The 24,997-nt window shown below is 40.9% G+C and overlaps 1 protein-coding gene across 1 annotated transcript in view; it reads right to left on the reverse strand.

Annotated features, from left to right (window-relative positions):
- Positions 1-24,997, reverse strand: part of snap91a (synaptosome associated protein 91a) — a 47,206-nt gene that overhangs the window by 21,712 nt on the left and 497 nt on the right. Inside the window, 3 exon segments of the mRNA XM_040118172.1 lie at positions 544-646; positions 1,932-2,007; positions 5,003-5,145. Of these exon segments, the coding sequence (XP_039974106.1) occupies positions 544-646; positions 1,932-2,007; positions 5,003-5,145 (322 nt within the window).

Below are 24,997 nucleotides of genomic sequence, written 5' to 3' on the forward strand. Positions count from 1 at the left end.
GGAAGAAGAGAGAGAATATTCAAATATTTTGGAACAGCCTGGTCTGAATGGTCTAGTGACCACTGTCAAGAATCCAGAGCTGAGACAAAGTCAGACTCACATACTGTCTGTCTGTCACCATGCCTGCACCTGTCACACATACAGTATAATATCCACCAATGTGTCTGGTCTCTCTTCTGTAGTCTGCATCTATATTTTGCAGTGCCTTGAGGGAACTTGTGTCTGCCAGCTAAACAGAGTTGTCCACTCTGTGCGCTTGAGTAATAACCCACTCTGTATTCATCTCTGAACTCAGTACATGCCAGTAAAGCCATGCACTTGGCGTAACGCCACGCTAGAGGTAACTGAGTTCATCCCACGCACTAACCCAACCTCTGTGGGATGTGTGTTATTCAGGTGGATATGGAGGCAAAGTAAGAGGTGGGCATGCTCTAGCCCCAAAGAAACTAACAAAGCCTTTTTAATAGACAAAAAAAAAAAAAAATTGATAACGCTTAAACCATCGTGCAGCTGGGCGGTGTCGTGAGAAATGAAAACCAGTACCCTTTCTTGACTCGGCCAAAGTCGAAAGCCATCTGTCTGTAGGCGAAGGCTTTCTCATTGAGATAGCGGCTGTAGCGTCTGATAAATGTGGACATGTCATAGCCTGAGGAAGAAACACACAAACACATGTGAACACATGCACACTCTTCAATGTAAACTCAGTGCAAAGTATTAGTGGGCTCTTGAAAGTTTCAAAAAACTAAATCAACAAACACGAAGTCAAGATGTTGAAAGTTTCAAAATGTCGTAAACACAACTGTTAGGAGTCTTTGTACCTTCCACCTGTGACAAATATATGGGTGATAAAATGCAATTATGCATTGGTCTCAGTCTTAAAAGGAAGAGTTCAATATTTTTGTTAAATGCGATTATTTATTTTCTTGGTGCTACTTAGATGAAAAGAGTGAAACCACTCTCTTGACTGTACACTATGCATGAAGCTAAAGCCAGGAGACAATTAGTTTAGCTTAAAGACTAGAAGCAAGGAGAAAACAGCTAGCCTGGCTATGTCAAAAGGTTAAAATGCACCAAGTAGCATCCAGTTAAATTGTTTGCTTAAGCCATATAATGTCAACATGGTGTTACGGAGTCACGCTACTTATTTTCCTCTGCTTCCAGTCTTCATGCCAAGTTAAGCTAATTGCCTGGCTGTAGATTTGTATCTAAAAGACAGACAAGAGAGTGGAATCAATCTTTATCTAAGTCTCTTATCTGTATGCCAAATACGAGGCCAGAGCCAGGAGACGATTGGTTTACCTTAGTTTAAAGACTAGAGGCAGGGAAAAGCTAGCCTTGCTCTGTCCAAAGGTAAAGCTAGAGGTAACTCTTGACAAAAGAGCGAAGAAGTTAATTTCCTAAAACATGTAAGTATTCTATTAATAACAAGGATGACTTTAATAAGGACTTCATTGTGGAGTACAAGCTTCCAAGCACTTTCCGTCCAAGCATACATCACTACATAAGTGTTTCATGTAATCCTGATTTTAATTTGATATAGAATTTAAAATCTCTTAAAAATTGACTATTTGGCTTTCTAAATTCTGCAGACATTCCAGTCACCCTAGTAGACAAAATGTCCATGACAACAGGCTGTGAACACAGTGTTTATCATTGTGGGGGACTGACTTAATTTCCATGGAGATGGGTTTAATTGGGGGGAGCAGGGATTAGGACTAGGGATTAGGAGAGCTGGAACAGAGGGATCGTAGGAAGAGAGACCAGGTAGGTTTTAACATTTATGCTTGTTCTGCTGTTGTATAAACTGGAACACAAAAATAAAGGGGTGAAAGAGTTAGCAAATGAAAGACCTCTATATGTAGATGGACTGGTGTTGAAAATATTGGAGGACTAGTTTTGTTATACAAAGGAGGGAAAGAGACATCACGCACCATGAGAGCCGGTTTTGTCCAGGAAGTTGCTGAGGTTGAACAGGGTGTTTCTAGATGCCAGGAACTGCAGGAATCTCTGCAGGAGAGGACAAGCACACAGGGTTTAGTTCTCCATCAGGCACTAAAAAATGGCTTAGGTAAAAATATCTTAAATTGGCACTCTTAATTAAAACTTTTGGCCTTGGCCATGAAATGGCTTGTTAACAGACAAGTAGCTGTAAATGAACGCATGGTTTCAGTTTAAAAACATTATGGTGTCTAAAAGACTACGAAACATCTTATATTGAATGAATAATATACAGAACTGGGGTTTAGATAGTCTTATGTTTATAAGGTACATTTGAAGCTAAGAGCCAGCAGGAAGTTATATTAGCTTAGCATGAAGACTGGAAACAGGGGGAAACAGTTAGCCTGGCTATGAGTGAGGTTTAGAGGTGCTGGTACAAGAATTTTGTTACCTTTGAAACAAACCAGGCTAACTGTCTCCCCGTTTCCAGTATTTATGCTAAGCTAAGCTAACCAGCTGCCGACAGTAGCCTCATATTTAGCGTACAGGTATGAGAGTGGTATCAGTCTTCTAAGCTCTCAGCTCTCAGCAAGGAAGTGAAAGAGCATATTTCACAAAATGTCAAAGCATACCTTTTAAAATTCACGCAGTTATGAATAAATACACTTTATCCCAGTAGTCATGGTTTGTTATATTTTCATGGTAATTGTCAAAGAGATGGCTGCATGAGAAATAATTAAAAAAAAGAGGCTTGTTTGATGCTCACAGTTAGCTCAAAGGAGTTGTGCAGCACTTTCAGCGCTCTACACAAAAGATGTGACACTGCCTGTAGCAGAGAATCGAATTAAGAGAATATAAGAAGTATGATTCTATACTTATCTATTTCTTTATTTATTAGAGATAAATCCAAGCTTTAAAGTAGAAATGCTACAGCCTTCATGAGAGGGAGGGTGTGAAAATGAATTAGACACACGGAGAGCACCAGGAAATAGAGCATAATAAAGACAAATAGTCTCCTTCTGCAGCCCCGCAAGAAGAAGCTTACTCCAGTGATACCCATGTACATAAAGACATGCCACACACACACACACACACACACACACACACACACACACACACTGCTGATGCTTTTTTAGTGGCTTCACTTTTACACAAAGCAGAGCACAATAAAGTAAGGGGAGGTTAGGAATTAAAACTTCTCCCTTGAGAGCCAGTGAGCTACACATTACCTTCGCTCCTCCAATTTCTTTCTCACTTTCAAACTCTCCCCATCAGTTCTACTATATACATACTATACAGTAGATTGCCTTGTCAAATATAATCTCATGGTTCACATACATTTATAACACTATCCCTTTGAGCTTTTGTTTACATAGATATTAACAAAACCATAAAAAACAATCACTTAATCACATTGTTCAGACTCAAATTGCGCTTATCAGTGAAATGTGTGTCTGTGTGTGTGTGTGTGTGTGTGTGTGTGTGTGTGTGTGTGTGTGTGTGTGTGTGTGTGAGACGGGCCAGAGTATTCCATTGTGGCCCATGGCAATACAAGTACACTTGCCCTTTCCCCCGACACCTGCTGTAATGACTACAAAGGTTAATGCTATTATCTTTAAATCACTAAATCTCTGCCAGCCCTGTTTTCTGATTTCTGTTCATTGCAGGCGGCCATAGGCAACCCCCATAGGGAATAAGGAATAGGGAAAAGTAGGTATGGAAAGTTAATGACTAAATGACTATATGAGAAGATGGCTTGATCTCTCTTTGTCTTCTCATTCTCCATGACTCATAGAATATTCTCTCTTGCTCTTTATTATTGAATATTTCGGAATACATTCTCCTCTCTCTTGCTTTGCTGTGTCAATATCTCTCCCTCGCCTTTGTGTCATCTACAATTCAGTGGCAGCCTGGGCAATTTGATGGACAGTAGAACAGCATCTGTTTATCTTTCCGAGTTATTTCTCGTTGCCCATTCAGAGCCTTTGCCTTTCTTCAGCTTTCAGGCCATAAATGGGGTCAGGAGGTCAGGACCAGAAAACAGAAAGGCCAGACCCTTCACTAATTTCTTGCTGTTGAGCTAAATTTAAAAACCCAGGAGCAAAAGTGGAGCTTGAATGGGAATTTCTTGGTGTCTGACATCCACAGCCAACAGAGCAGAGAGGACCTTAGGGTGAAGTAATACCACTTACTCATAAGGCTAACTGTAAATATACGTGGACAATCATCAGCTACAGTATCCTGTCACTAAAAACATTTATGACCTTTTTACACAGTTGCTGCCACAAGTATTAACAACTTAAAATCAACAGTTGCCTTTTTACACATTCAGCAAGCACGGAGCAACATTAGCATTCAATTGGAGTCGTGTTCCTGGCAAACTGATGAATTTAAGTAAAACATTCACTCTCCTTTTAGCGCTGTTTTGGTCTCCACTATTTCCAGAGGGAAATATCTGGCTCTGTAGCTGGTAAGTCCTGTGCTATGTTCACCAGCTAGTCTCTAACATTGTCTGTTTGCCATTTGGTGCTGGGCATTAACAAAAAGGTGGTTTTATCCCCTGAAAACAGCTGCCTGGTGCATCTGGAAATTGTGCTTGTGAGAGCATCAAAAGAGTGAACCAAAACATTAAAGTTGCAGGTCAGGTCTTATTTTTACATAACTGTTACATATTTTAGCTGTGGTATTAGTATGCTGATACGTTATTGCTGCCCTTTTAGACTTACAACAGGGCTGAATGAACAGAGATCAAAACTACAACTTCTACTTAGATGCATGAAAGGCAATCTGTGCTCCTGCTGCAATGTGTTTTTGAGCAGGTATTTGTGTGTCTAGCTTGATACTTGTGTGGAAAGTCCAGCATACATGTCCTTGTCCATCACTGCCCTACTTTATATCTGACAGATCCCCATTACAGCATATGACTGTGGTAAGTTGAGTGCTGGGGTGGAGTGCCTAGCTCAGGGAAAGATAAATACGTACTCACTTCCCACGACTACTTTTCCCAGGCATTCAAATCACATGCACTTGGGTTGTATACGATATGTGCGTGTCATAATCTCACCTCATTGCCATGTACCATGAGGTGGTGTGTGGTGATCAGGGCTTTGAAAACCACCACCCAGCTGGCGTTGCCGGCCCTCTCCATCAGCGTGTCGGCCAACTGGGGGACGTTCACATTGGACTCCTGGGTGGCCTGGATCAGGTCTGAGAAGCACAGAGGAGAGAAGGAACAGGAGGTCAGATGATGGATATCAGCAGGGGAGAGACTCAGCACAGGTACAAACTGTGCAAAAAGCCCTTCATCCAACAACTGCAGGGATGGTGGAAGAAGACAGATGGGTTATAAATTACACACAGGAGTGTAACAGAGTATGTGTATTGCAGTGTTACTGAGCTGAGCTGCAATGAATTTCCCAGCCATGCACTCTTGCATCCTAATTTTTACATGTGAAAATGTTTCCTCAAATAAGTAAATGGAATGATATGTTTACTTGTATTCAGTGTTAATCAGCCTGTTTAAACATCCGTACTGTAGTAGAAAAGCGTTTGGTCTAATTTCAAGATGTTGTCACTTGTGTGAAGAAATTCCCTTAGCAACAACACATACTATAATTATTGAATACCACTTTGTTGGGAACAGGTCTGAGTCAAAAGTCCAGGGCTATTTTTAATACTCTAAAACTGGAGGTTATGTGTCAGTGCACTTTAAATGTTTTCCAGAGTCTAATGTCTGTCTAAAAGTATCAGTTCTTTCTTTGTCAATCAAATGCCCATTAGTAAGTGGCAGACTTATCTGTGCAAGTAAAATGAGCTAGTTTTTAATCAACAGAATTGAATCTGGAGGCTGCCATGTTCCTTCCTAATGAAATGTTTTTTGACAAGTGCTTCGCATCATTCCATCATTGCCTGGTTTGCGTCACACTGGCTGCTGCTTTGTTCCTTTCTGCAGCCAGTCATTAATACCAGAACAGGCAGAGGGAGTGTGGAATATTCCACCGCAGAGACAGAGAAAAACTGAAAGAGAGGACATGATTGCAATGCCAATTAGACTTTCAGCCCTACAGATCCGAGTCAACCAGACAGACAGTTCACCAAGAGATCGGCCTCTTGGTGAACATACTGGTGCGGTGATAAGACCTTCTGTAATACCTAAATAATTCATTTGTCATCTGTAGATTGACCATTTATCCGTGTATATAATTCTATGATAATGAATGAAAAGGGATCATATTCCTTGCTTATGAAACAATCTGCACAGATAAAGCCACCTATTCCAGGTGGTCATAAGTGCATTTTCAAAAAAATTGCCTAGGCACTCTGGTATGCTTAGAGTTCAGTTTATTTGGAAACAACTTGCCAACATGTAAGTGGCAGGACTACGGTATGAGCATAAGCATTTAAGTCACAACATTTTATTCATAATTTATAACAAAGCTGCACTAATTCATATTTATTTTTCAATCACCAATCGATCAAATGGACATCTGTGTGATGTAAACGGGTCACTTGTAGCGATGAAACCACAGAGAATTCGACCGACTCTGCAGACAGTTCTGGTGTAGTTGTGTTTCCCTCCTGCTGTTTCTCAGCACCTGTCAGCTAACGGGAGAGCCTCTGTGAAGACCATCTATTCACTGGCAGATAGGAGAGCTGTCCTCCATGGCAAACCTCGGGGCATGTCTTCAGAAATGGCGCGGGGAATTAGATAAGTGGGCGTGTGTGCAGAATGATGGACGGAGAAGGAGAGAAAACATGACCGGCGTCATTTTAAAAGCCTTGATTCAGCAGAGCAGGGCAGGCGCGGAGCGACTACTACTGAGTCCTGTGATTCATTAATTGTGTCATATCCTTGTCTGCACATTTACTGCCAGCAGACAGGGAGGCAGCTGAGAGGTGTCTATTGACTTTTCCTTCCTGGTTTAATAGAATATGCCAGTACACCTCACACACTGAGCGATCTGCTACTTGTTATAATGACATGACGTAACAAGTGATGGGGAGTTGGGAACTGAAAAGTTTTGCTTTAAAAAGATGATCAAACACTTTGAATGTTTCTAACAACTTTTGGACAGTTTTAAAGAGTTCATAGAGTGCATTTTTTGGAAGATACAAATTACGCTAAAGCTTAATAAATTACATGTCATATCTTTTTAGTGTAATCTATACAAAAAACTGAAGTGAAAAAAACGCCAACTTTTTGCACTGTTACAGGAGGTTACTGTTATTGCCAGACCACAATATTTCCTAGCTGTGAGTCTTGTTGTCACAATGAGGCAACCAGCAAAGGACTCAGATACCCACAGACATCATTCTGGTGCTGTACAGTAGATGCTGCCTGGAGCACCAAATGTGTATTACTCCACAGATATTTTTTACAAAGAGTTTCTTGTTAGCCTTTTTAAAAAAAATTAACATGTCCATTGGCAGCAAACGGGCTTGGGGTGGAGTGTTGCTAAGTGTTATAGATGAACAGTTTCTGGTGCCATCGTCTGTGGGTATGCATTTGATAAATTATTTTGAAATTTAAAATGCACATTTCTGTTAGCAATAACAAAGGAAAATGCCCCACAGTGAGAGTGGGAAGGAAAGCAACGCATGAATGCGTTCAAGGTCACTTTGCTTTGAGAGTCATGCTACTAGTGTGCTGGCTGATTTTGCCTCCTCTACCATGCTTGCATCATGTGCTAATGATTGCTGTGCACGTCCTCTTCAGTAGTAAGGCAGTGGACACACATACACACACACACACACACTTAGACACACACATACATGCACACTGAATATGAAGGATGATCCCTACAGGGAAGATGAGTCAGCAGCCTGCATCATCCTATGCTTTTCATCTCTGCGTCTCTCTCTCTGTATGTACCACCGTGAGGATCTGTGCTTTTGCCAGACTGTTAGACAAAATGTACAACCCCTACCATATAATATCTACACGAGTTACCGCCTCAGGTTTACTGTAAATTGTGTCCTAATAAGAGTACAGTAAGAAAATGAATATGCAAGAGATTATCGCTGTAACTGAAGAGATTTTTTTGCTTCTGCACTGCAGTTGTTTGACGCTAAGACATCTCTTTTCTTCGCCCATTCAGCTATGGTGGCCATTTGCTGCTCACTATAAACAATGCACACTGGAGTGTATGCCTTGCAAAAGGCCTTGGGAATAATGTCTACATGCCGTAGAATAAAATCCTAATCCTACAGAAAAGAGAGAGACAGAGAAACAGGCAGAGAGTCTCAGTCCTCGTTGAGCTGCTGAACAATAATTCAGCAGGAACTCCTGACTCACCGCCCCCCCCTTCTTCTCAGTTTTTCATATGCATGAGTGTAAGACAGAGAGATAGAGAGAGAGAGAGAGAGAGTGTAAGTCAGCTTGATATGTGGCCTTTGACAAGTGCTAGCACACTCAGATAGTCACGCTCACTAACAAATTAACTGCATGCTTGGATCCATTTTCCATATACTGTATAATGCAACACAGAGCAAACTGAATCATGTATATTTTTGTACTGTATTACTGCCGGCCAAAATGACGAACTTCTGCTATTACTTTCACATTTTATTCATTTCATTAGCATTTGAGCTGCTACAAACGTCCATTTCCTTACTTTTGTGTAACAGCTGAGAGCCACCACTCCTCCAGAAAAAACAGAAATTATTTTGCCGACTAGTTGATCTCCCCACATGGGATGCAACAATTGTACGGCAATGATGTGATGAAATGAACGGGATTAAAATGTTTCAGAATGTTTCGGATGTGGTTAATATCTTATGGACAGCTACAGTAAAGTAGCAATGAGGTAACTGATAATGAATTTACTAAGGGTAAGAAGAAGACCGTCTTAAGTAGCTCTCTAGTAGCTTCACACTTATTTCTTTACACAGTGTGAAGGGATTCTTGGGCAATGGCTGACGTCAACCTGCTGCATGTTATGGAGACTTCGTAAGTAGCTTCAACTTTATAATTTTACTATCATATCCCTTACTTTATCTGTTTCTCTGCATTGTTCATGAAGCGTGAAATGAAATCAAAATTCAAATACTGAGATTGGAACGATCAGAGCACCACTGCAAAAAGTATTCCACACTGATTTACTGGGCAAGTGCAGGTAACAGTGGAAAGAGCTACATGGTACCCGGCCAAGATGAAAGCCTGATGGGTATGTAGAATCAGTGAGAGGTGCCATGGAGAAGTGGTGTTATTGAACCACTGAGAGTAATTGCATTGTGAGTCTGTCTAGCTGCAAGAGCATTTAGCCATCAGCTTGTGATAACTGCAACAGTCACAGGGCAGCACATACAGCTCATACAGAACAGAAGCTTTTTAAGTTTCTGGCATTAATAGTTGGCTGAAGGAGAGTAGGGCTGATAGGAATAGATCTTGGGCCTGACATGTTCACATGGGAAAGCAAACAGGGCGTCAGGGAATTGTAGTCTTCATGTTGAGCACTTCCACTAGCCTGATGAATTTTTAGATGTTACATGAGGTTATTAAAGGCATGAGGATTACATAGTTCCTACACTATTAGTATACTAGTATAACTACTATGTTATACACATGCGCACATGTTTGCAGCAGAACACACATGTGCACACACGCATCCTTGCCTGCTCTATTTTACAGGCCACAGCACCTGAGCCGTCACTGTGTTGCATAGCGAGCACAAAGAAGGAGAACCAGCGATGCAACATGCTCACATGCTCTACAGTGTGTGTATGTTATAAAAATAAGGGGGGGCCACCTGTCTGAATTTGAAGTGCACATCTACTCAAACACACAAACAGACAATTACATCTGATACTTCGGATAGAACCAAATATGAATCAGCATTTTGTTTGACAAGCATCAAAAGAGAAATTTATGTACTATATGCAGCCTAGTCTGTTACACACAAAAGCTGAAAACAGTCAAATGTCAAACTGTCACTGTGAAGAATCACTGTCTCCTTAATGCCGGACAGAGACAGAAGCTGTTGTGAAGTTTTGGAAGGGAAAACTGGAATTAAGTGTCCTTCCCAATGTTACATCTGGTAGTTAAAATTCATCACAACCCACAGCTGATCTCAGTGCATCCTCAAAGGTACTGCAGCCTTTCCACAGGCAGGATATTCTAAACAGCTGTTGTTCTCTGGTTCCTAGCCACAATTTATCGCTGAACCATGATAAGCTTTGAGCATTCTTTGCAACCTAAATTTTTATTAAAAATTCCCCTTAACAGACTAAGAGCAACAAGAATTAATCCTCACAAGCGTTTTCTGTGTTTCATATAGCCTATTATTCCCCAGCACCGTTGCAGTATAAAAACTGTTAAAATCGCATAAAGCAGTTGCATTAGGATGACAGATTCATTAACTGGAATAAACATGGCTGTCGACGTTTACTTTGAAATAACTCTGCGACTGCATTTCGAACTCTGGAGAGTAGCTATGTGTCGGCGGATGTCAATGAACATTCTCTGGGATGTGGTTCCTTGCTTACAGTGCTTTTCATGTTGCTGACAGAAATAAAATAGAATGGTCATATTTCTTGTAATGAAAATATATGTCATGATTAAAAACACATAAAAGAGAATCTAATAGCTCTTTTATTTAATTTATTTTTATCATTTTTGGATGAGGTCTATGGTGCAGAGGTACCGAATGAGTTACATCAGACTGCAGCTACACAGACAGTACATCTTAGTGAGATAAATACATCCTTTTGGTCTTTCCATGGGAATAACAACAAGATAAAATTATACCAGGCTTATTCTTAAACAAGCCTTCCCTTATCTATGTAATGTGTGTAAATACACTGCGCTATAGCTAGCTAAGATTGCCGTGGTCACTATAGCCCACTGAGACTGCCGTGAGTGGAGAAACTGGTATCTATATGATGGTTGTGTCCATGTGTTGTTGTTGGATGTCTGTGCATCATCGTGAAAAAAATGTACTGTCCATGTAGCCGAAGCCTGATTTGGCCTATTCCTCTGTTCCCCAGAGCTCTGTTGTTGCCCAAAAACTTTTCAGGCAGGCTACGGCCAGGCAGTTCTGTGAATATTGCTGTATCCTCTAAATGCTAACCTTAGCATGTTGACATGCTCACAATGAAAATGCTAACATGCAGATGTTTCACAGGTATGTTTAACAATTTCACCATTGAAGTTCATTGTGTAAACATTTGCTAATTAGCACTAAAAGAAAAGTACAGCTGAGACTGATGACAATGTCATTAGTTTTGCAGATATTTGGTCAGAAACCAAAGTTCTATCTGTACTGTAAAGTCATCGCTTAAGTTAAGAATTCATCCTGATGGGGACATGGGTGTTTTTTACAAATAAATTCACGACAGTATACCCCTATGGCCACACTGCTAGAATGGCTAAAAACACATACCCTTCACCAAACACTTTATTAGGAACACCACACAAATACAGGGCAGGACCTTCCTTTGCTCTCAAAACAGCCTCAGTTCTTTGTGCTCCGAATCCACAAGATTTTGGAAACATTCCTTTGAGATTCTGGTCCATGTCAACATGACTGAATCACATCATTTCTGCATGTTTGTCGGCTGCAGATTCATGCTACTTGGTCTCCTGTTCTACCACATCACCAAGGTGTTCTACTGGATTCAGATCTGGTGACTTGGGAGGCCACTGAAGTATAATGAACTCATTGTCATGTTAAAGTGAAAGTTTTGTGATAAATCTATATTGTTAAATATCCTTGTGCATTTTTAAGTGGGTATACAGAAATCCAGGTGCTTTCTTAGTGGGTATACCCTGTATACCTGCATATCAGATCAGTTGACACCTAATTCTGACCCTACCATCTGCGTGCCTCAGCAGAAATCTAGATTAATCTAACCGGGCTACATTTTTCCAGTCTTCAACTGGCCAGTTTTGGTGAGCCTGTTCCCACTGCAGCCTCAGACTTGTTCTTGGCTGGCAGGAGTGGAACCCGACGTGGTCTTCTGCTGTTGTAGCCCATCCACCTCAAGTTTGGACGTTTTGTTAATTCTGAGATTCTTTTCTGCTCATCACAGTTGTACAGAGTGGTTGTCTGAGTTACTGTGGCCTTTCAGTCAGCTCCAACCAGTCTGGCCATTCACCTCTGAACTCTTTCATCAACAAGGAGTTTCTGACCACAGAACTGCCACTCACTGGATGTTTTTGGTTTTCGCACCATTCTGAGAAAAAAACTCTAGAGACTTTTGCGTGTGAAAATCCCAGGAGATCAGCAGTTCTAGACTTAAGCTGTGGTGTTATTTTAGCAGGCGATGCCGTAGGATAGTATGATCGAGAACTTCTACTGGTCACACTTTGGACTCGTGTGTGCTCTATTGACCGAAACACAGTGTCAGATAACTGCCACTGAATACCATATCAGGATGCCCTGCGGCGCCTGCCACATCCAACATATACCTGACATGACTCCAATTTCAAATACCAGCCTTTAACAAGTCAATAAACGTAACTGATATCAAAGCCCCTGTATGTGAGGACAACTGAGGGCAGACTGCCAAGCATTCATGCACCACGGGACACACTCAAGCGTATACTAAAGCGTGCACAACACATACGCAACATCCTCCTCATATTGTTCATAGATGGATTTTGACAAATGTACCAATAAGTACCACTGGGGACATGGCAAGGTGGTTTCCTAGGCAACAGGCTCTCATATCTGCAGTGGCATCAAGAATTCAGTAAAATTCCTTTGAAATCTTTTTCACAGGTGCAAACTCCCACAGCAGCAGATGGATAGGGTCATCTAGCCAAAGCCAGATGTATGTGAATCATACCACTACTGAAAGATTCAACACTGAATCCACCACTGAAATCATATAAATACCCTTCATATAACCTTAATGCTGAATATTTATGTTAATTTCTGTACTGTGAAAATCTTCTATTGAGTCTCATATTTCATGTAGATCCATATTGTGAAATGGGTGACTAAACATGAGGACTGGTGTATTCAGTGAGCATTTATCTATGTAGGAGTGCGGTGTGTGATACAAGCCGTGATGCATGAGTGATGGCTTGTTGGGCCACACATGAATGGACCATGAAAGCACAGTGTTTATTTATAGCTCCTCTCAGCCTCAAGCAACGTACACGGAAAGAAAGAAAAATACCCAGAATGCACTGTGCCCCAGCGTAGCATACCGCCAATGTGGTGTGGCAATCAAACGAATGGGAAGCCATTGGGATCCAGACGCTTTGGAGGCTGAAAGTGGCATGTGAGGAAAAAGCTGGCATCCCACACAATGCTACTGCCACTGCTGCTGGACACAGATAGCAGTACTGTCTTCATATAGACACTTTGGCTTTCAGTCACATTTCACTCAGTTGTTGGTGGAGTTGTGCTTTGTTTGATGTGGTGCAGCTCATGGGTAGAAAATCCCACATTGCACATATACATACAGAGATTCAGTTTGTATAAGATGGTAAAAAGTGAGCTGTGAAACATGTGAAATAAAAACAACACATTTCATCACATTTAAAATATACATCAGGGGCATTCTTTTATTTTAATTTGACCAGACTAACACATCAATAAATGTAAGTGATAGCCACTGTGTAACTACAACTAAGGGGAAACCACCAAGCACGCATGCACCACAAGTCTCAAAACACACACACACACACACACACACACACACACACACACACACTCTCTTTCTCTCTCTCTCTTCTTATTATATATGCTGGATTTTTTATAAATGTACTAATAACCACTAACTGGAGTGGGCCAAGGTTGAAATTTGTTGGATTTTGTATAGCTTAATACTTAAAAATTCACATTAGTTTGTTCTAGCTCCTTACCTACAAATAACATACTTGCATCCATTTTTGCCTGCATCCATTTTTGAATGCAGGCTATACAATTGTAGATTTGTGGATGTATTTCTTTTGTCCACTTGAGGTTTCCAGTCAGTTCAATACAGCATGAAAATTAAGTAGCAGATTCATTAAACTTGCTTTAGTTGTTGTAAATGTTGCCGGTGTTACATACAGTATCTTGTAGGAAAATGAATGGAAACCAGTGGGTGCGTACAACTGTTGAAAAAGTACATTCATATTCCTCAAACACAGTGGCATGGTTAGCAAGATGGTTAGCTGTGAAAACAAGATTTGTAGTAAATGAGGCTAAAGTTTGGCAAATCTTTATTTGGGTCAGGCAGTAAGGTATGAATCTTGGCTAGGATGGGGCTAGTGCTTGCACTACCCGGCTTGGCTGTTAGCAGCTAATACTATTACCACGGTCAGATAACTGTGGTGTGTTATTTGGGTGGTTACAGCCAACACGCTGTCTCAGAGTCTATTCTATTGTGAAGAGTAGTGTCCGGGCCAAGGTCTTAGCTTGCTCTGTTGGACTGTCAAGCTAGGCAATTGTGTCCGCATGTGGTCAAGAGAGACAGAAAGTAAAGTAAAACTTACAACAATACTGAGACACCAACACAAAGAGATGAAAAATTAGCTATGCCTGATGAAATAGTTTTTTTCTTTATCTAACACCCTTTCTTTGACTGTTCAGTCGTGGTTGCTATCAATGCTCACACTACTGTAACTGCCTAGCTCTTCTAATTACAATTAAAACACTGCTGCTACAACCAGTAACATAAAATGCAACACTTAATCTACAGACATTCACAGGAACTGAATGCTATCAGACACTAAGTGTTTAGAACAGCAAGTATAAATGCTCTCATAAAGCTTTTACAGGTAGTTGTTCTATCATTCAGCGCCTGAGGGGAAAATAGACTTGTTCAAAAACTTTGTGCGTCCTCAGTGATCATTCAGCAAAGCACCCAAACACACATTCCCTAAATAATTTCTCCTGGTGGACAGATGTGCTTGTTGACCAATCAATCTTTTCCCAATTACTCTAATTGTCCTTCCTCTTGCCAACAGCTCCTATGTCTCCTAACTTCTGATGCGCCCTCAGCCTATATATCTTCTTCCCAAAGTATAATCAGTCTGTCTAACATCTCTTCCTGTGTACATTTAATTTATCCTACCCAGCTCCCTTGGCCCCTATTAGTTGTTCACCTCCCATGAGGCTTTGAGTTGTCCCTGGATGAATAAAAAATATTTAGCATGTGGCTTGAGTTTTCCTTTAGGTGCAGTTTCTGCTCCAAGGGAGGAGACAGACACACATCAGCCCTGTATGCTGAATCAAATAATGCAGCCAAGACGATTTTTTCTGGATTGTTTGACTTTTTTCTGACAGAGAAAAATCTGAATTTGTGTGGGTGCTACAATTGGTCTGTCCAGGGCTCAAGAAGCTCAGGAAGGGAGGGTGGGATGTGGGAAAGAGGTTAAAAACTAATCCAAAAGAAATTCCGAGAGTTACACAGTCAGATGCACAGATGAATAAAGCCTCAGCTGAAATACTCCAAGGGGTGTCTTGTGTTTACACGGGTGGGTAATTTAGGAGGTCAAAAAATTCAAACAAAACACTTCACTGTACTGAAGGTCTGAGGGGTGTGCAGCAATTTCTCTCCCTGGCAGCAGACTTTGTTATATATTGCTATAACATTAAGACTGTGGGAAATGGCGTACCATGCATATAACCAGTGCTGTGTAGGAAGTACGTACATATCCTACATTTTTCAGAAATTTCCTGCATCCCTCTTAATTTTCAGATGATGGACAACAAAGCTGCCTGAAAACCCAAATAAAAAGTTTACTAAAACCCAACTGACCATTCACTAAATACATGTGTGCATAGGGCTAAGACTAATACTCCGTATATAAGGAATGTGGAGGGTGCTGCCTTTTTTCCGAGCCTTTCTTAAACCAAAAACTCAAGAACAAAGATGTAGTGAATTACGCAATGTATTTATCTTTTCTAATGACATCTGCAATTGTTCACATTGCATTTTTCTACCCCTGTCTGAAATCAAAAACCCAGTGTTTCTAAAAAGTTCAAGTAGTAAATCCGCCTCATTATCATTGAAAAACATGTAAGTGTCGGCTAGCAATAGGCATAGCTACAGTAACAAAGACGGGCTGGGCTCATTGTGAATGCTCACCATCTAAATTCAATAAAGACTCTATCACTGAATGAAGAAATATTTGAAGACAGGTAGTGTTACCTGGGGAGTCTAAGGGAATGATTCCAAGACGCCATGGGTGTTGCTTAACTTGAGAAATTATTCCAAACTTTTTAAAACAATCCAAATGCTCCCACATGGTACCCTTGTATCAGTTGTAGCGGAATACTTTTTTGTGACACTTCACTTTTTTAATTGCAAAGTCAGGCCCTGAGGCAGAACTCAGCAATCTGACAGTAATAAAGCAGCAGGAAACCCATGCCCCCCTGCATTATTGATATGCAGCCTGGGTATATACTTAGCCCATTAGTGTTTGAGCTGCTAAAGCTGCTGCTGCTTACCTGCATATCAGAACAAGGGACTGTTTGCCTGTACCCTATTCTGGGTAAAGCAAGTCTCCGCCTTTACATTCTGCCCATTTAAGTGCACAAAATTCCCCCGCAGATACAACTGCACTGTAATATTAATGTTTTTATCCTCAGACTAGGAGTCTCAAGGGCGTCACGACTTCCAGAGAACATCAGAAGGAGGAATATAAAGCATGGGGAGAGGTGGGAGGTATTAAAAAGGAGAAGCAAATCAATTTGAATCAGCTGCTCAGTTTAGAGTAAATAATGGTCTAATAGCAACTGTGTGAGGGATCCTGGTCCCATGTCATTAATCTGGACACACAGAGTAGGACAATCCACCTCCCACACAGCATTTGACATCAAAGAGACATTCTGGAGCTTTCAAGGATACCTGCTGTGAGACCAGCACTGCAGTACATGTGGAGCTCTCTTACCGACCTTGTCTTACATTTATATGTTTGCTGCAACTCACCATTAGGCCTGCACTGAATCAGTATAAGGGAGAGAGGATGAAAGAAGAGCAGAGTGGGGTTATGGTGTAAAGATGGAGTGGGTCAGGATGTTGAAAATGGGAAATATATAAGGACCAACTGAAGAACAGAAAGAGTGAGGGATGCTCTGGAAAATTCTCATTCTTATGTGCATACAGACAATAATACAAGCATCATACACAACAATTATACTCACTCATCTAGTTTTGGATTCCCATATTTTTCTTTATCGTTTTTGAGTACTCAGTAACTCGGGTAACCAAATCTCTGGAGCTAGTGTCTCCAGAGATTTGGTTATGCTATATGTTGCAAGGTGCAGGACACAACATTTTGCTTATATAGTGTTCTTGTTACTAGACTCCAGCACTGGGTTGGCTTATCTGGGGTGGCATTGAAGTGGTTTACCCCCTGCTTGTTAAACTGAAAATGTTTTGTTTCTATTGGTGACCATGTTTCAACCCCTTCCCTGGTACATTTTGGCATGCCACAGGGGTCAATTTTGGGACCAGTTTTCTATGGGTTCGTGGGCACGGCCACAGAGATGGATGGTATGGCCCCCACTAGTTTGCCCACCTTAAAAACCTCTAATAGCTATTAAAAAATTGGATGTCTGCAATTAAATTCAGTGTGTGTCCAGGTTGGGATATGTCTGTATGTGATGCATATGTAAAGTGTTATTATTATTATTAAAGCAGCATCAATTTCTGATCCTTTCTTTATTTCAGTTCACTGCATGCTGACAGCAACGAGTTGTCACATAGGTGTGGAAAATGTCTCACTGCTGCTTGTCAAAACACTAGAATCTCTTCCTAATACCCTGGATTGTAACTGTGAAGCAGCATGATAAAATAACTAGCAGCCGCAGCCAGCAGTTTCAGTGAGGATATCCACACTGACAGCGTTGGGTCAGCAAGTGGAAGTGCCTAAAAAAATGTTACTTTTTGTTAGTTTTACTGACATTTTTCAGGCATGCCACACATCTGCTGCTCCTGTGAAAACTTTACTTTAACTTCAATGTGCTTGGAGTGGAGACAGGCTGTTTAAATACCGTTCAAGCGTTCCTTCCACGGGCTAACAGTCCATGGACATGACAGCCTCTGCAGAATGTGTTACTGTTGCTGGGAGACATAAAATCCAATGTACACATTTGTCTGGTTGACACCTGGTGCAAAAATGTATTCTCAAAGCAAACTGGTGACAAAAGAGAGAACTTTAATATTTCTAAAGTGGCAAGTTTGGTAATACCAGGGCATTTTGGATAGTTCATATTTCTGATGGCAACAGCAACTATAAGTTCGATGTTTACAAGGTTGGACTGTTTAGCTGTGTTATTAGTTCCAGCATTAAAGGACTAGTTTGACAACAGTTAAATGAGAAGATTGATACCACGCTCTTGGCTGTCCATTTAATATAAAGCGAAAGCCAGCACCCATTTAGTTTAGCTTAATGTAAAGACTGGAAGCCTGGGGAAAGAACTAGCCTGGTTCTGTCTGAAGGTAAAAAAATATCCACCTACTTGCACCTCTAAGGCTCACCAATTAACATGTTATATAATGTCTTTTTAATTGGTTCAAAAACTGAATTTCAGAACCAACAAGTTGTAGTTTTACGGAGCCAGTCTCCCCTTGCTTCCAGCTTTTATGCTACGTAAATCGAATTGGCTCTTAGCTGTAGCTTCAGATTTAACAGAAAAGTACTGTATAAGAATGGTGTCAGTCTCCTCATCCAACTTTCAACAAAGTGGATAAGCTAATTTCCCAAAATTTTAAGTTGTGAAACAATAACACAGACTGGAAGCAGGGGATAAAACCTAGCAGGGCTCTGTCAAACCACAACTTGTCATTTTCAAACTCTGGTTTTTGTACAGATAAAAACAAACAAGAACGAGTTTTCTTTAATGCTAGGCTAGCTGTTTCCCTCTGCTTCCGGTCTTTAAGCTAAGCTGAGCTGAGCTAACCTGGCTGTAGCTTCATGTTTAACGGACTGATATGAGCGTGGGACCAGTACTCTCATCTAACTCTCTGCAAGAGAGTGAATAAACACATTTCCAAAGATGTCTAACCATTCTTTCAAAAACTATAAAGACGTTGTAAGATGGCTAATATGCTTGCATGTGCTACATATGCATGTGCTATTTTGTCTTAATGCAGAGCTATATGATTGTCAAGTACATCTTGTCTAAAGTGGATTGACTTTCCTAATTTGAATGTACTTGAAGTGTAAACTGTGCAGTCGCAGGCTATTACAGTATGTACATGTATGGGAATATATGTAAACGATAGATAGTAGCAGATACTCAAAATGAAATGGCTCTGATTGGGATGAGGGGTACAAAACCTGACACTTAACATGTACGCAAACACGCTAGACTACCATGATGGCCCCGCACCTCACCCTCTCCTCCCCTCCCCCTATTTCAAGAAGACCGTCTGTCTCTCAGATGTGGTAACACATTGATGGTGACTCGCGCCTGTGGTAACAGCACCATACCAGCCAAAGGGGACTCAGCCCGCTGTTTATGTTTCTCACCGCTTACCATCCTGCCCCCCCCACCAAATACACACACACACACACACACACACACACACACACACACAGACACAGCAGGTCCTATATCCTGCATTGGCTCTGAGCAGAGCTTGATCGCATCTCTGTAAAAAAATCTGTTAATTGGAGTGACTAGATTTAGAGTAGCTGCAGAGCTGGTGATAATTATTGTGGCAAACACAGACAGGAAGTCAGCCATGACACTTTAGAAAGGTGTTTTCAAGACATAACCTTCAAGCTATAAACTTGTCTTAATTCTATTCAAAGCGGGACGATTAAGAGGGTGGGGCAACATGAGTAGCAGCAGATAAAGATGGGGGCTATTAGGAGCAGCAGGAGCGGAAAGGCCTGTCTTTGGAAACAGAGCCAGCTCCATTTGGCAGACATTCAGACCGTTACACTAGTTCCTCTAGTTGTCTTGCTCTGGTCGGCAGATACCCTGCACGTCCTCTGATTTATGCTCTGGGCCTTCGAATTCCAACTGAGAAGCGGCTCAGTTGTTATCCTGAACAAACAAGAAAAATGCTGCCTTCAAATATTCCTCATAAGCCCCTAATTCTGAGGCAGTCAGCTAAGTAGGCTTGTCTAAAATATGGCGACATTGCAAATCAGGTGCCACAATGTAGCATTCCACTCTCTGCCACCAGTAAATTGTGTATTTACCCGTGTTGTCTTGTTCAGTAATCACTTTCTTATTCTAATATTTCTAACAGTACTGTCTGACTCTCATCCCACACATCACTATATCGTCGGATTTAAGAGGTGTCAGTGAAAATGGCGTGCGTGTGCCATTCCTCACTTCAGCTAGAACCGTTGAGTCATGTGCCTGCCAGCGTGCCAGGTGGTCATACTACTGCAAGAAATATTCAAAAGCTAGCTCTTGAGTTAGAAAAAGGAAAGTATTTTTCATGAATAACCCAAATTTAAAAGTGGCCCATGTACTTCTTTCAAACATTAAGAAATCTTTGTAAACTTTTCTGTACTAGCATAACTGTCACAATCAATATTACAGTAAGATTAGTGCAAGTACTACTAAAATTGAGATACATTTTTACTTAAATGTCTTTGCCAACTGCTGAAGATATGAGTTGCAAGTAGCAATATCTTCAGATCATTGCAAAGAAGACTGGGAGTCTGTACCCGCTGCAATCTGACGTATTAAAGGCGCAAAACAAACAAAAGTTATGTTTACATTCAGTGTTTCTTACAAAAGCGTGTGTACGCATGTGTGTATCCTTGAGGTCTAAAAAACGCATTTCCTTCTTCGTATAACATCTATAAAGCAGTTTTTTAAAGTATTTAGAATCCTGCCTTGTCTAAAACCACGTTTGTTAGCCAGCAGTCTTCTTCTTCACCACGTGTGTTGGCGCATTACCGCCACCAAAAGTCAACCTCCACTGGGTATCTTTCATCAACAGCACAAAATGCTTTTACTATAAGGCACAAAACAGAAAGAGGGCACTGTTGTTACTACGCACATTAAGCTTTCAGATTTTCGTTGCAGACAAAAAACACTAATCTTCTTAGCCGTGGTTTCTTTTGTACACTGTAATGATGCCTAGTGCCTTGAAAACTTCAGCCCATTCAGACAGCTGACTCACAGCTGCAGCTCCTCCTCTGCACCACCCTGCTCCTACCCATAAAAAGACACTCAGCTGGATCCTCATACAAGTCCTGCACTGGGATGTTGCCAGCGGCATGTGGCATACATGCACCTCCTTGTGTGCGTGCATGCATGCACACGCAGAAACACAGAGACACACACATGCAGCCACTGCAAGTCTCAGATATCAGGATCCTTCATTGTAAGAGTTTAGAGGGCATCCGACCAGTATCGCAGTCACCTGTCAGGCTCTTTAAACAAATGACAAATGTGTCTTCAAATTCTTGCCAAACCTCTGGAAACACATCTATACTATTGTGCTATTACTGAGATCACTGCTTTTAGCCTTTACCTGTCCATAAAGTCATCAGTTTGTGGCATGAAGACGGAAACCATTTTGTTATGGTCCACTATCTTGAAGCCTATGGAAACAGGTTTTTGTTAGGTTCGTTTTAGGGTATAAAACAAACAAAGGCTGGAGCACCTGATTCAGTCCAAAAATCTGTCCGATTTCTGATCTTCTCAGTTTTTTTCTATCCCTCTGTCTGGGGCTTTGGGGTCACAGCATGATGAGCTTACTGCCCTGCTGCTCTCTGGATGTCACTTGAACTAGATCAGCTGAGCGACAGACCAATACACATTTGGCTGTCATTGGAACAGTCTATAAGAGATTATTTTCGGACCATGGACACATATCTGTCGAGAAATGCCCAGACGTAGCAGTAGAATAGGGCTACCATTTAATCCTCTTATTGTTACAGTATTTGGAGGATACATGATAAAATGTTTTTGTCTGAAATTATATTCATGATAGCAGGGAACCAAGTCACTTGCCAACAAAAGCAGAAGGACCTTTTACTATGTGACACATCCTCACAGGGTGAAATCAAACAAAGATCATTCATGTTCTATGCATAATATTGCATGATATTGATGATCCGATTGACCGACTACATTATTTAATGGACATCTCAACCCCTGGAGCTCAATTGGAGAAAAAAAAAAAAGCAGATAAGCAAGATAAGAGATATCTTTGTCATTTTCATTGATCTGTTGCTGTAACGTTACAGCCAGACTGATAAACAGCTCTGTTGGATTACAGCCAGAAAACCCAGAAAATATGAAACAAAACAAGAATTTGATATGTAAGAGGACTGTCAATAATATCTTTCCAGCATCTTAATATTCAGACAGGTGACAAATAAAAGGCAAACCCTGAATACATGAGTGGAGAAATATAACAAATGCAGATGCTTCCACACAGGTGCACTGCATGGTAGAGTTAAGCAATTAACATCCCATCATGCTCTGTGGCCTGTATAAAAATGCTGAGCAGGCCCAGTTGATTTTGATTTTGTTTCAAGATGGCAAGAGGCAAAGATCTAAGTGACTTTGAAAGAGGCTTAATTTTTGGGACACGGATGGCAGGAGCTTCAGTAACAAAGACTGCTCAGCCGGCTCGAGTTTCAATAGAAACAGTGACTAAAGTGACATCTGCATTTAGCTCTATGGGAAAGACGTCAGTACATAGGGTCAGAAACTGTGGTTGACAGCGCACATTTGGTGACCATGATGCTCGGACTTTAGTGGGATATGTAAGGAAGAACAGAAGAGCAAATCTTCCTCAGGTGACTGAGAATGTCAATGCAGGGCGTGATCAGACTGTCAGCAACAACCACAATTAGAGACAGAGATAATTAGAGAGGGATATTATAGTAGGGTTGCAGTGCAAAAAGCCCTCATTACAGAGTACATGTGTGGCGCACATCCAGAGAACGGTACAGGCCAGAATGACTGACCCCTACAGTGAGGGGATCCGGTGGCTCTGTGTTACTGTGATGGACATTTTGCTGGGGTGGTTTGGGTCCACTTGTCCCCTTAGAAGGAAGGGTCACTGCAAATCAGTGCAAAGTTGTTCTGAGTGATCACCTTTGGGTGAAAAACTATGGGAGATTTTGGAACGACTTGATAGACAGCGCTCTCCACCACAATCATCAAAACACCAAATGAGGGAATTTCTTTTGGAAGAATGGAGTTCATCCCTCCAGTAGAGATCCAGAGACTTGTAGGATCAATGCCAAGAAGCACTTAAGCTGTTCTTGCAGCTCACAGTGGGTCAGCACCTTACTGAGACACTTTATGTTGGTTTTTCCTTTAATATGTCACCTGTCTCTAATTAGAATATGCAAATTACTTTAATAGTAATGAGAATTTCAAGGTGCCAAAGATACTAAATACATGTGACTGTGTGGTTGATACAGTATATGTGCAAAAGGCACAAAATATTTGTGATGGACTACATTAGCATAATGGGGGGATGTTTGACGTGAATGCCCATACTGCATAACACATGAAATCTCAGAAAAACACAGTTATGGTAATTATGATGGCTTCTAATGAATAATGTTGTGTAAAAAAGTGTAATAAGGGTCTTTTATGTTGCAGGGGGACTAGTGGATGACAAGCTCCTCTATGTGACAAAGGAAAGAACAGCTGTGGTGAAGACAGGGATGAGATCAGCAGTGTGGGGGATCCTGACCATGTGACCACAGAAATGACACCAAAACTGGACATTTTTCAATATCCCCAAGTAGCACATTGGGTAAATGTCAGTGCTCAGGGTGAACCTGGATATAATGTCAGACAATATCCCTGAGGTTGTTCCTCCAATGTGAAATGAATTCACCTTTCACATGTAATGACCTGGTTCATTAAATAAGTAAAACAAACCTCTGATCTGCTCAAACTGAAGACTTCTATTTTAAATGAATCCAAGACATCCATGAATTTACAGCTATACTGTACAATCCTGTGGTATTGTGGGTTTTGATATGAAGAAGAAACTAAACAATTGCCATTCTGAAGTTGTAAAATTCCCAGCACTCATGCCAACTTAAATCAGTAAACAAGTCAAATTTATAGTTTCACTTTGTTGTTTAAATCAAAAGTAACTACCGCCCTATTGTTTATCACAGTTTATTACGTGTATTCCTGTTCCTCTCAATATCATAATGTTTGTCTTCACCTTCTGATATACAGATTTTAGCCTACGAAGTTGTTTTAAGATCTTAATATATGCTTTAAAACATTGTAAAATAAGCTAACATTTATTTAATTTGTGCAGGAACTGGAGCAGGGAGTTTTATTTTCCATGGACGTTCTGCTTTATTATTTGTCTCTGTCAGATATATTTTATTGTATATGAGTTTATTTTTTGTGTCAAATATTTTATTACAGGCCCCTTTTGTGGAAGAGGAGCAGGAAAGGGCTGTTTTATTTACATGGATGTCCTGCTTCAGTATTTGTCCCTGTCAGAATAGACTGATAAAGACAAAAGATAAAGTAACTGGTGGTTCTGGTTAAACTGGGCTTTTAATCGTTGTACTCATCAACCTTCTTTGGCCTGATTTTCACAGACTGATAATACCACAGGTCCTTTAAAGGTGCTATATGTGACAAGTTTTTGCTATCACTACATAGCCAGCGTTAGCATTAACAACTACCAGTCTAGATGAAACATTGCGTCAAACTTCGTTCCTTTACTCGCCAAGAGCTGTCTCCAGCGGTGGAAAGCAACGCCCACGTTAACTCTAGTTTTGCTTCTATTTCTATCCCTTCTTTTCTTCTAATGAAGTTAGCAAGCTAACCAGCTAGCTCCAGCCCGATCCTGTCTCGTAATAGCACTTTGCGATAGTATGTACGGTATTGTGATAGCGTTAAGCCCTTTCCAAATGCTTCAAAGGCCCTCTAAACGTTTCGTTTTTTAGCGTTTGAAATTGGATTGGCACCGTACCGCCCTCTTTTCACTCCCTTGTTAAGCACTACACCAACAAATCAGCAAATTGCACCAAGAAAAAAAAGACAGTGCTGGCAGTGCCACACATCTTTTCGCGCTATCATCTGGGACAAGATCCAAGGCAAAGGCCTGTGGGTTTAGTCTTGACACCACTTTTAACCTTTTTTAATTATTCATTCACCAGCACTGGGGGAGATGGTCTCCAGTAAGTAGGTAGCTTAAG

The sequence above is a fragment of the Xiphias gladius genome, chromosome 22 (assembly GCF_016859285.1).
Source record: "Xiphias gladius isolate SHS-SW01 ecotype Sanya breed wild chromosome 22, ASM1685928v1, whole genome shotgun sequence".
Lineage (NCBI taxonomy): Eukaryota > Metazoa > Chordata > Actinopteri > Istiophoriformes > Xiphiidae > Xiphias > Xiphias gladius.